Below are 13,578 nucleotides of genomic sequence, written 5' to 3'. Positions count from 1 at the left end.
CGCTTCCCTCCACTGCCGACGACGAGTTTTTGGCCGGCGGAGACCGGAGTTGCGTCTGGTGGAGGGAGAGTGAGCGGGGCTACCCTGGACTGACATAAGAGGGATTTATATTTTAACGGGTGTCGTGCTCCGGTGAAACTACACGCTACAAGTTGAAAACCAACTATTCCACACGATGTATGTTCATGTTGGTGCTTTTATCATGTATATGTGTCATCGTCGAGAGAGGATTGAACTTGCCAGCAGTCTATATTTGCCGAGGAGGGAAACCAATACAAGGTCTCGCTGTCTCTCTGGAGTGGAGTATTATTAGCAGTTCAGGCAGTGCAACTGTCGCTCTCTGGTATGTAAAGCATTTCAGCCGTAAACGTGCAAAGGAAACCTCACGGGCAACAAAACAACCTATATCTACACGGCACTTTATTTTACAACGGTCAAGTGCAAAAGCAGCAACGCTGAAGGCGTTTTTACACGGTAATAACCCCCTCTTCCGCCAGTCAGAAAGACGAAAACAGGATCCGACCTCCGGCTAGAGCCCACTCCTCAACGTGCCTGCCCTTTAAACTGTTTGATCCCTGTTAGCCATTCCTAAAGCAATAGGCGACTATTTGCATTCATATATTTATTCTACCGAAATATTGTTATATGTATAAGTGCATTGGATTCTCTTTATTGACGTCAACCTTACAGCAGTCGCTCGTCAGAGAAGCTATTTCAGGCGGGGCAAAAGTGTCATATCCACCAAATTAAAGAATAAGCACATTTGTAGAGATTTAGCTTTGTAGCAATTGTACTACATGATGTCAGTCATCAAAATGCACCTGGTGTCTTTGGTTGTTTATACTGCGATAACAGTTTGTCTTTATTACACTAAAAATACATTTAAAGGTGAGACTATTTGTATTTTGATTTAATTTTCCTGTTTCCTTTGTCTTTATAGGCCATGCACTGCAATTACACTATAAAGAGATCAGAATATAATAGATAAGAATAATACGCAGAAGAGGAAGGTTTTAAAAAGAAGAAAACAAATTGTGTGCTGAGCAAAAGATAAACATTCACCTGGCTCCCATGCTGTCTGCCAGAAATCCTCCTCTCCACACCCTCAGCTATGCCTGCTACTACCAAACCCGCCAGGAGACAGACACCTGCTCCGAGAAAAAATGGCCAGAAAGTGATCAGCACCAAGAGGCAAACTTGTAACTCAAATAAACCCAGAGGAAGAGCCACAGAGAGGCCCCAGAAAACACCTGCAGAACCTAAAAGGTCAACAGCCAAGGCCAAGACACAGTCAGGCCGAAGCCCCCGTGGAAGAGGGGTTAGCGGGCCTGCTAGTCAGGGCCCTGGGAGGTCCTCCGGCAGAGTTAACCATGCCCTAAATGTAACAGGATCTGCAAGGCTTAGACGGCCAAGCAATCCGCTCGACCACTGTGGCGAGTTACAAGACCCCCTGGGGCGAAGGAAGTCCCTGCGGGGCACACAGATGTCTGTTACTCCTTGCCATCTTCCTAAACCTAGCAGAGGGGGTAGAAACAGCAGGAGATGCGCAGTGAGACAAGCAGCATCACAGCAAGGAAACACAAGGAACCAGGACTCAGGCACCAGCATCAACAATTTAACTCCTGACGATGATGAAAATGAGAATCTGGAATCCTGTGCTGCTGAAGAAACACTTCCAGTTTCTCTAAAAACTGATTTTGAAGTTTCTGCGAGTTTCATAGATCAGGGTTTAGGAGTCAACAATGCAAAAGAGGGTAGCCCTCTTAAAGCAGATTCACCACCATGTAACGATATGCTGGAAGACTGTGTGCAGTGCAGCTGTGACAGTACTATAAACCAGCAAGATAAAACAACTGTCAGTCATAACAGTGAAGGTGACCTGAGGTGTGTGATTAGGGTGTGTGATGATGTTGATGGACAGCTAAAACTCTGCAGTGACAGAAGTAAAGATAGCCCCTCTGTGCTGACGAATAGTGGCTCACCAGGGGTACAGGGTAGCAGCGAGGGAAATGACAGTTCATGTATCCTCGGAAATAAGCTTGATCGTCTGGCCAGTGATAGCAAGCAAGATTATGTGTGTACTGTATATCAAGAGGAAAGTGACATGTCAAACTTGAAAGAAAATAGGACAGATGAAAGAGTGATAGTTGTCAACGAGAGAAAAGAGAAGATACATCATGAGAGAGGAGATAGTTTAGAGGCAGAGAAAGCCATGGAGAGACAAAGTGAGACTGTGGAAGTGATGGAGGAGATTGTTGAGAGGCTGGGTAATTGTGTGGGAGAAGATGGAGGAAATAAAGAAAAGGAGAATGATGTTTCCATCAATCCTGCTGACTCCCACCCCAGCACTCCAGCCTCTCAAGGTCCAGATCCACCTCACTCTAACAATGGACTGACAGCACAGTCAGAATCACCTGTAAGTGGGCTATCAGTCTCCAATGCAGCTACCTCAAATCCCACCAAAGCCCCCTCCACCTCAGAGGCACTTATCCCAGAGGTTCTGAGCCAGGGTAAGACAGACAAGCAACTGACCATTCATGGTGCTAAACCTCAATTCACAGGGTCCTCAGCTGTCGTTGAAACTGCCCTGAGGGTGCAGACTGTTCTAGTAAAACGAAATATGCCGGTTATTATATGTAGTGACTCTTTCAAACCCAGGAGCTTGAGGGATTCAAGCCAGGGGCAACCACACCAACTGCAAAGCCTAGCGATCCCCTCTCATCAGGGAGAGAAACATGCTTGCACACTAGCAGAGACGGAAACCAAAGATAGTGTATCCAATCAAGAGCCATTGGAGCACCATAACCAGAAAGTGACATCTTCGCTGTCATTGTCACTCGTTCCTCAGTTAAGCACAGATGCCCTTACAGCTGATTGTGAACCGAATCTTATCAAGGACAGTGTTGTGGTAGCAGTGCCAGAGCCAGGCACAGTGCCAAAGATCTCGACTCCTTCTCTGGACGGTAGCTTCACCTTCTCCTGCAGCTCAGAAAGCACACGCTCCTCTTTTTCTTTTGACACTGAATCAGAGGCAGGGTATGGAGAGTCCAGCCCCTCTATTCTACCTGGATCCTCTGGGCAAGAGGCAGCCTGCTTGCCCTCCTGGAAACCACAGAAGAAGGAGAAGAAGAAGCGGAGCAGGTGTGGGACGTGTGAGCCATGCCTGAGGAAGATCAGCTGTGGCCAGTGCAGTTGCTGCCTCAACCGCAGGACTGGCCACCAGATCTGTAAGATGAGGAAGTGCATAGAACTTAGGAGGAGAAGACCTACATCTCTGCTCCCTCTCTCTGCTGCACAGGTGAGGCTTATATGACACTACACATGTGCATTTAATTACATTTAATAGGAACACATTGCAGTCAGACTTCAGTTAATTCTCACAGCAAGGTATATTAAGACAATGATATGAGTGGGAATTTACTGGAGCTTCTTTATGCGATCTACAAACAGCTGATCAGAAACAACTGAAAAAAGGTTGTTATTGTCTGACAGCAAACCTTTTGATCTCCAAGGTTTCCCAGCCGCCCACTGGTAGCAGCAATGATTGAGCATTGAATATGCCAAACAGAAGGTTTCACTTTCACATTGCATTTCACATTTGTCTCGTTTGGTTTTAACAGATGCTGTACACTCTACTTCATGGCGTCTTCCCGTTAAATGTTGGGAAATGTGTTGGGTGATAAAAGAGGAAGTGCTGTTTGTGTGTGTGTGTATGTGTGTGTGTGTGTGTGTGTGTGTGTGTGTGTGCGCGCGTGCCCGTTTAGAGAATAGAGATCAGTTGTGAATGTGTGCACAACTTCAGTGTTGATGATGTATAGGGGAAGGCACTGTCACATGACTAGCAGCATCTCAGCATGTGCTTAAAAAAATTGTGTGTGTGTGTGTGTGTGTGTGTGTGTGCGACATCCATGGTGCAAGCAAGAGAATACGCTATTTTATGAGTTGCACATGGTGGCTGTGTACATGCTTCTGTGTATGGGTATGGGCAGTAATTAAGGCCAATTTGAGCCGGATGTTTTTGCACAGTGGCACTAAATGGCATTGTAAATGCATATTTTAGAACCCATTATGACAATGAACACCCAGGACGCTAGTTAAGAAAGGATTTTTTCCCCCCAGTTATACAGCTATAATCAATGATGATGTGAAAACTGACACAATGTGAAAAGGGTGTCACTATCATGCAAATAGTGATGAACCTACTAGAGCTGTAACGATACGCCAAACCCAGGGTTCGGTTTGCATCCCGATTTTTGACCCACAATTCGATACAAACCTTGATTTGTTTTGGGGGGGGGGGCTCAGTTAACGTAAAACAACTATTTTCTGCCACATGGCATTGTTTTGTCATTGATTACATCCCACTTTGCAACAGTTATACAACAGATACCTTATTTATTGATATTGATTGATTTCAATATTGATCGAACCAACAACAAAGATTCTTTTGTACTTTAAAATAATGTTTCCAAAATTGTTTCAGTGGTTCATTAACTCATTGGAATGAGACATAAGAATAATGGTAATGGTAACAGTAATGGACAATTCCGCTCCCAACCTGTAGGGGAAACGAAGAGGAAAAGTACTTTGTTGCCTACTGTAAAGGTGCTGGTTGACAAGTAGCTAATTCTAATGTAATTTTTGATGGGTAATATAATATTCAACATGCTCAGTTATTCAGTGTGCCGATGCAGAAATCGGCACAATGACTATTATTGCTTGTACTTATTATTATTCTGCCTCTTTTTTGTCCCGCTGCTAGTCATGGAGCATTGCTAACACATGCGCACAAAATACATCAAAACGTTTGTAATGATCGGGAATGGTGTGCTCTCTGTTTTCAAAGAGATTTGCCGCACGTTTTTCACGAAATCTGCAAAAAACAGCGTAAATTTTCTCATAGACTTTAATGGGAAATCTTCGGGAAATTGCTAATGTTACACCTCCGTTAGCATTACCGGTGCACATCTCTTTCGCTTTTAGCTGTCTTTACAGTTAGCTAATGTAATTATCAGACAAAACAGGAATAAGGCGCCAAACCAACTAATACTTATAGTAATTTAAAGATGTGGTAGCATTGGATCTGGACGGTAAGGATAACGGTAAGGAGTTGGAAGGGGTGACATTCTGCCTTCTCACTCCTCGACACAGGTTTGTGGAGCTGAGTGAATTAGGTTTTATTTTGCAAATTGTTATAGCCCTAGAACCTACAATTATCCCTTGACTTTGCAACTCTCAGCTCTACAGAGCTCTATAGCAAGTTTCAGGGCTTTGTTTAGCTGTTGAGCCGGAAACTTACATGTTTTTAGCTGTTTCAAAAAAACATTATACTTACCCGCCCAGCAACAAGAGGCAGACAGACAAATTTAGCAAGTAGCCTACTGACCCATATATTTTTTCATGACTCAGTTGAGACAAAAACAGAGCTGAAAGCCTATTGACCGTTGGAATTTGATTCGGCGCGTGCCCAGAAACACAACTTCAATGTAGTTATAATGTTGCTCTGTGCAGCATGTGGAAGAAGAAGGCAGTTGATTGCTAATACTAATATGTTGTCAGCTTGTTTCGGAGTTACTCTACCACCTAGTGGCCAAAAAGGATGAATGCAGGGTTCTATGTTTAATTGTTTGTGCATGAAACCTTTTACAGTAGTAGTAAAATTATTTAGATGAGGCAAAGCATTTCTGATTATGGTGCTTTATCTATTACATCCTTATGTAGGACAGACGGCAAAATACATTTTCTCAATCATTTTGGTTGGTGGAAATAAGAATTCCTATAGCAGTTGGCTACCAGAGCTACGTAATAGTACATAGTTCAGTGGTGTCCATGTGGCTGGGGGAGGACTCTGTGTGAACAACTGTGAGTAAGGGTCCATGTGGCTGTGCAATCTTGTGTCTGCAAGCGTGCATGCATACTCTGGCTGAGTCCTCAGAGTTGTAGCAGTGGCAGTAGCAGATTAGGGCTGATTATATGCGCTGTTAGTGGTGACGACCTTTGTGCACTATTTCTGTGTACAAGGGGGCGAGGAGGAAGAGATTTATAAACATATTTTTTGAAATATCCTGAAATGTGGGTCAGTGTAGATCAAATACACATTTGCAGTATATGTAGTTGTTGTGACTTTTGTCGTTACATAGAATACGTACTTACGTGGTGAACATATGAACTGCAGATCCATTCTTATTAAAGCAACATAGCCAATTGTTGTTTCCCCATTTCTCTCAACTGACATCACATTGCCATACACATATTTATAGCAATGTCTGTTTGTGGTTTGGGAACAGGTTTTTGTTTGATTACATGCAACTGCAAGTTTGGAGCCTGCACCAGTTGCTTCAAACTTGCTCTTTCAGGACATCTATCATCATGATGACCTGTATTGTAGGTCATATTCCCAAATCCATCCTTTACTTGATTCTAGATGCAGAACAAGGTGAGCAACTTTACCTCTCGTCTTGTATTTAAATGTACTCTCAAGAAACCACACTGTGAGTGTATGTGTACTTACTTGCTGGCCAGTCTTGTTGAGCAAACTCACACACCCTTCCAACGAATAATTTCCACCCCACGAGATTGTGAAAAAAGGGCAGAGGCCAAAGAAGAGTTCATGTAGTGGCATGTGGATTCTGTTTATGGTTTTAGTGAGCTACCATGGTTGGTGTGGCTGTGATTTATTTTGATCATAAAACCTCATATACATAAACATACTTGCAAAAAAAACACACAAAACAAAACACAGATTGAACAGTGTAGGGCTTATGTATTTGAAAACAACATATAAAACACTAAAACTGTTTAAAAATGTAACTGTTTGAGCTTCTAAAGGTTGTGTGTTTGTAAGAAAGAGAGTGAGCGTGGCGCTTTCTTTTTAAAAATGTCTGGTTTCACTCAGGCTTGATGGCCCCCTCGTGGCCTTGCTACGTATTGGGCAGTGATGACAGGGCTCACTGCCTTGTCTGACCTGGCCCTGAACACACAAACACACACTAACACACACGCCAGAAACAAAATACCACAGTTCATTGAGTGCAAAAGAACCACTTTTTGTAGAGTGAATTAGACTGTAAAAGTCCTGACATGTTTAGAGCTGTAGGCTGCATAACTGGCTCACTTTTTTACGGCCTATCAAAGCAGATGTAAGCACTCATTGATAATGTTTTAAACATTCACTTCTCTGCAAAATAGTACAAAAAAAATTGCCCCCCTATCAATCAGTGCTGGCAGTTTATCTGACTTAAACTAGCACCTGCTTTTAATTATTTAATGAAATTCATAAATGGTTGCAAGATGTTTTTGCAGTTCTGTACATTTCCATTGCAATCAGCTGATACAGTATGTAAGATTTGAGTGTGTAGTACCACCATGTGTCTTGCTTCTAGTAGTTAATTTTTCCTATCATTACACTGTAGCTGTGACATCCATAAACCAGTAATTAATTTCTCAAATTAAATCATCTATTGTTTTAGACAGTATCCCAACCCCAAAGTAATAAAGTTGTTGTTTTTATTGATAATTAAGAGTTCTCTGACTTCTTGAATAATTTCCAAATGGTTTCAAAAATGCTATTATTTAACGAATACTTCTCTGTTATTATAGAAAATGCCTGTTCCTCTGTTGCTCACTTTGATTGTGGGGTTCCTCTAGGGTCCATTCTTGGGCATCTGTTGTTTTTATACATTCCCGGTGTCTCCCACTATTGTCATGCGGAGGACACACATCTATATGTCCCTCTCCAGTCCAGGAACTCCAGCAGCCTGGATAACCTCCTTGCTTGCCTCAATTATGTGAAATGCTGGATGTCGGAAAACTTTTTGAAATACAACAAGGTTATTAGGGGTGACTCTAATTACTATCGTTCGAAAGAGCCTGATTTGACTGCCAATCTCACATGTGAATCTTCGCAGAGACGTAAAGCCCCAGTTCAGACCAAAGATTTGCGACAAGTCAAGTTGAAACTTGCAACTACTTACAAAGTGTTGGTCTGTAATGTTGTGAAACCTGCTATTTTACAGCAATGCGGCAAGACGGTGTCATCTTCATAGGAATTACTCTTTTCACTTCCGTTCTAACTTTTAGCCTTTTTTTGTAGCTGGATATATAATTTTCGGCATCTTAATATGAATGTGGATAACGTTAGTGATAGTGAGATGCTTGCTACAGTTGTATTTCTAGTGACAACAAAAACGTTTCATTTCTCTAATTCACTGCTTTGTTAACGCTGCTTGCTCTTTTTAGTCACTCTCTAGCTTGCTTGACCACATTCCTTTGCTTGCTGGCGCTTGTTGAAGCTTTAGCCAGCCTCCGACCCAAACTCTGCCATTTTGACCAGTTGACAGTTTGTAAAAGTTTGTACAGTTTTGGATATATGGGTGGGGGTGCTCAATATCTGATTTTACATAGAACTACCTGTTTTCTCCCAATATGTAAATGTACAGCCTATTATGATATAAATGTCAATATTGCTGTAAATAAAAATGTGAAAAGAAGCAGGCTGCGAGAAATCTTGGCGTAATATTTGATGCAGATCTCTATTTTAATGCTTAAGTAAGACTGTTGTTAAGTCATGCTTCTTTTATTTAAAAAAATTATAAAATCAGATTTTTTTTTGTCTCCTTCTGGTTTACATAAGGTTATACATGATTTTCCTCTTTCTGGCCTGGACTTCTGTGATGTGCCTAATGTTGAAATCAGCCAGAGCTCCAACTGGTGCAGACGCGCCAAAATTTCAGCAGATAGTATAACTATTATCCTTGAGTGCTTGTATCTCCTTCTGTAACTGCAAGACCATGCACCTGGTGAGGTACACTTCCAGTCAGCTAGCCAGCTCAGTGCCCAGCTCCGCCTGGAAACTAATTTATCTCACACACTTCTTTTACTCCTCTTTGTTCTGCTGCAATGCATTTGCCAGAACTTTAAGCTAGCTGACATAACACGTGTATCAGGAAAACACTTCAGACAGCACTCTGTTAGGGAGGACAGGCAGCCTGCAGCCCTGGGTATCTTGCTCTGCCTTTGAGAAAATGAAAGCTCAGATGGGCCGATCTGTAATCTTGCCGCTTATGAGGTCATAAGGGGCAAGGTTACCTCCCCTTTTTCTGCTCTGCCCGCCCAGAGAATTTGGCCCACCCATGAGAGAGAGAAATAATGGCTTTCAAACAGCCAAAGTGGCAGTTGGTCAAGGCCACACCCCCAGCCTCCACCTTGCCCCCCCTCTCTCCTACAGACTCAGAAATGGCACATACTAAGGAAAGATCATTGTGAGACTGGCTCTAGGGGCTGTAATTCTGAATCAAGGCTGAATTTCCGGAAAGATACTTTAGATACAGTATTAGAGGACCACTAAGGTCTATATAAAAGCATCCAAAGGACACCATGTCATGGGACCTTTAATTTAAAGTTAGAGTGATTTGTTCCAGCAGACACTCCTGTCAGGTCTGAGCTCCTCTTTCCCCTCTCTTTCTCTCTCACACACACACATACACACACACACACACACACACACACACACACACACACACACACACACACACACAAACACACACACAGCAATGGAAGTCTTCAGCACCAATGGTTGCTGTGGCAACCTCTTTGTCTGGTGCTAACCTTTGACCTGACACTGTTGTCTGATGGAGTATTCTCTGGGTCGTAACGAGGATTAGTGGAGATAACCAGCAGACACGCACTAAGGGTTTAAGGCTGTGAACTCTGTAACCTATATGCAGGTAATTAGGTTAAACTACTCAGATTGTCCTGCTCATAGTGGGTCAGCAACAAGCTATGGCTGTCTGCAAAGGATGAATGCCTTAAACATGATGGCACATTGCCTACATTATCTCTGTAAATTCAGTGAGGTAATGGCACTTGTTTTTGTTGCTAATAAACTATAATTATTAATTATTAAGTGAGCATTTTTGTAACACAGTTGCATTATCAAAATATGTTGTGGCAATGTGCTATACTTTTTTTCAAGCTTCTCAAACTGTTTTGGTTTTGGAGCAAACATTTGACAACAGACTTCACATTTCTCATTCAGGTCAATTTAATTAAAATAATATACAAAACATTTCTTGTATGTAGACAAAATATCTTTCACTGACAACAATAAAACCACAACTCTTAAGAGGAAGAAATATATGCAATTACAAGTGCAGATTAATCTGAGTCTGCACTGATCTACATTACCACACAGTAATTACATGCTGCAACATCTACTATCATTAAAGTAAATATGATGTTCACTGTGATGCATTATCCATCTCAAACGTTTCAAGCCTCTTCAAGGTGATTGGTATATTGTATTAAAGTGAAATGGAACAACTGGCTGCCTGGAAGGTAATACACCTTGATTTCCCATATGTATTTTCTAGGCCATGTTAGAGGTTGGTGTGTCACTCTCCTTTCACCAAAATGAGTAAAGGTTCTCCCACATATGCATGTGGGCACTCTGGCAATAAGCCAAAGGACACACACATCCACAGTCTTTTTTTTCCCTTTCTTATTACATAAATGTGTGGGACAGAAGGGGGCCGAGGTAGCGAGGAAGGTTCATGAAATGTCAGAGACACTGCCAACATTTTATCTGAGCCAACTCATTATGACGAAGCACATTGTGTTGTGCTTTAGCCTATTCTCTCTACTCTGACTTCACCTCTTCCTCTGCATAGACACACATTAGTATATTAGCTTGCCTCCGATTAGGGCTGCTTTGTATTTGCTGTTAACCTGTTCCAAGCCAAATAAATTTAAAACAACATAGTGAGGTAGTTATCTGTAATAGTGGCAGGGCTTGGGTAGTGGCCCAAAAAAGACTCAAGGAGAAATCTATGTTGTATGTGATTTGGGGGCTCTGTTATTTGGCCAGAGCCCACTATGCATTAGAGCAGATGTATGGCCCAGTGCTGTGCCAGATGAAAGCTTACATCCATCCCAAGACAATGATTTACTATAATGATGGGGAACTCCACTCAGTTTGCTTTAATCTACGTTCAGGTGTAGCAGCTCAGCAGCAATTTGGTTTCTTCAACAACAATGCAAAGATTTGGACATGTGTTGTAGTATCTTTAATGGTTATAATTTTGCAAGATATTTGTAGTGTTATACTTGTATACCACTAATGTTCCACTCCTGAGTCCTCTGAGGTTTTTGCATCTGTGAGTTTGGGCCGTGTCCTGACCGTTGTAAGGCTTTAAGTCCCTGGATAAGCTTTGAAGTCGTGCCACTTGGTTTCTCTGGGTGAAAAGAAATCCTCACTTTGCCCCCCAATAGAAATGCCACTCAAATCCTACCAAGGGCAGACAATGGCCTCCTTCTGGAGAAACCAGAGCTTATTCAGGCATCAACCTGACCTGCCTAACTTAGCCTAAATAGCTCATTCACCTGAGGAGGATAAAAACTCTCATCTTGTTGCTCCCTCCTGTCATTATTTCTCTACCCCAGAATTCCATCCACTGAGCTGCATTTTTCTCTTTATTCATCATTCACCATCTTCTCAGCCCTGTCTGTACAGTATGTGTAGTCGCTCTTTAATGCACTATTTGATTTTGAATGCATCTGTGTGCACACATATTTGTGTGTGTGAGTGCATGCACACGTGCAGTCATATGGCCAACATGCCTACTCAGCACGTTGTACTAGCAAAAACTTAAGTAAGCCTTTTCCTGTCTCATTGTTAGAGGATCTGGGGCCCCTGTGCTGCTCTGCCTGCATACTGTTTGTGTGTGTATTTGGGTCTGTGTGTGTGTGTCTTTCTTTGTCATTGTTTACCCGTTCACCTTCCTCTTATCTCCTGCCTAAGGTGAAACTCTTTGCCAAATTTAGCCACAGCAACTCCAAAACAGAACACCACAGAACTATGATGTGTTAATACTTAATTGTGTGTTTGTACAGATGTTTGTCTTGTACATTCTGACCAACATCAGCGAGTACAGACACATTGGATAGTACAGGCACAAGATTAAATAGTAGATTTTGTTGAAGCATACAGGTTTTAAAATTCCTCCCTCCTCTCTTGGCCCGGCTGGAGGTGTGAGAGTTGGAGTGACCCGCCATCTCCTCATGCTGACCAACCACTGTCAGTCCTAAAATTAAGTCCATGTGGGTTTAGGGTGTGGTGTTGAATGGTGCACATTTTCTTCCAAAGTGGGATTGTAGCATGTTACATAACACACTCTGTGTTTGTGTGCTAAATGGAATTGTGATTGTGACTCCATTGTGTCCAAAATAGGCTCCCCCATTGGTTACAAACTACCCGTACAGGAAGTTTGAAAGCTGCAAACATGCATAGTTATTAATGTGTGTTTGTTGAGGAAGCAGAGAACATGTAGAAGAGAGTGCAGAAAGCCATTGTGCAGACATTTAGTCAAAGGCTTGAGTCCACAGATGTTCTTTTGGAAAGGTAATAGTGTTATTCGTGAGCAGCCTCTGGGGTCTGCTGGATGTGAGCCATACTGCTGCCTCCTCCCAGGTAACTGACTTTATGGTTTCAAGGTTCTCACTTCAAGGAAAATCAGCTTTCAAACTGTCTCGGTCCAGCTTCACAGGATCCAATTGCTAATGAAGGGGTTTGCATATATAGATTAGTATTGCATATACTTAGTTTCTAATTGTTAATGTGTGTGTTGGTCTTTTGGGCTTTGGCCTGGTCAAATAGATGTTTGAGTCTGTGATTGTATGGGAAGTAACTTGTGCATTAATGAACTGGATGAGCAGCATGGGGACTAAGTTGTTACCGCTATTCCCACCGTTATCTCTCACTGAAGGAAAAAAAGTCACAACTTAAATAAAGAATAAAGAAAAGGAGAAACTCCCTTAAACTGCAGCGCCTCATAAAAGATATGTAGCTTTTCCATGCAAATGAGAGACAAGTTTATATTAGCGTAAGCAGTAATGGCATTAGTGACAACTATTGGCAACAATCACGCTTGGCACAGCTCCATCACCAAGCCGGTCTCCATGGGTCAGCCTCCAGATGTGTCAGAGACAGTTTATGACTGTGGTGCAGAACAACTTTCTTCACTTCACTTGCATGCACATTTACTGTAGCTCAAGGTGATTAATGTCCAGATTACTTGTTCCTAACGAGAGCTGGGAAGCTCGTTAAAGGGAAAAAACATATGGGACACTTACAGAGCTGAAAATTAAGGGTGTGGTGCAATATTGTTGGTTGTTGTCAAGTATTTTTGGATGCAGGAATGGAGTGGCTGCCGTAGGAGGACTGCTATGAAGCCAGAGGACAGTACAACCAACGCAGTTCATGCTTAATTTTAAACTATATTTTTATAACAGAGATGTGCTATAATGTGCATGTTTTTATAAATTATATTGTCATAAATATTATTTAACATTGTGGAATAATGTATTTGTTAGCCTTTATACTAGTGATAGACCAATTTCATCGGCTGGCCAATATATCGGGCCGATATTTTTACGTGTATCGGCTTTGGCCGATACGTGGCTGCTGTGTTCGCCGATAGTTGTTTCCCAGTATTATTTACAGAGAGGCGTCCACAGATCAACATAGATGTTGATGAAAGCCTTTTACCCTTGCACAATTAACCATATGCAGTGCACCCATCC

The 13,578-nt window shown here is 42.1% G+C and overlaps 1 protein-coding gene across 1 annotated transcript in view; it reads left to right on the top strand.

The window, feature by feature from the left end:
• The first annotated feature begins 52 nt into the window (after positions 1–52).
• tet1 (tet methylcytosine dioxygenase 1) overlaps positions 53–13,578 on the top strand; it is a 31,064-nt gene continuing 17,538 nt past the window's right edge. The window contains exons 1-2 of the mRNA XM_032540700.1: positions 53–343; positions 941–3,298. Coding sequence (XP_032396591.1) covers positions 1,112–3,298 — 2,187 coding nt within the window. The 5' untranslated portion in view covers positions 53–343; positions 941–1,111. The remainder of the gene's footprint in view (positions 344–940; positions 3,299–13,578) is intronic.

The sequence above is a fragment of the Etheostoma spectabile genome, chromosome 17 (assembly GCF_008692095.1).
Source record: "Etheostoma spectabile isolate EspeVRDwgs_2016 chromosome 17, UIUC_Espe_1.0, whole genome shotgun sequence".
Classification (NCBI taxonomy): Eukaryota; Metazoa; Chordata; class Actinopteri; order Perciformes; family Percidae; genus Etheostoma; species Etheostoma spectabile.
Note: the sequence above shows the minus strand (reverse complement) of the source record. Positions and strands in the feature narration are given on the sequence as shown.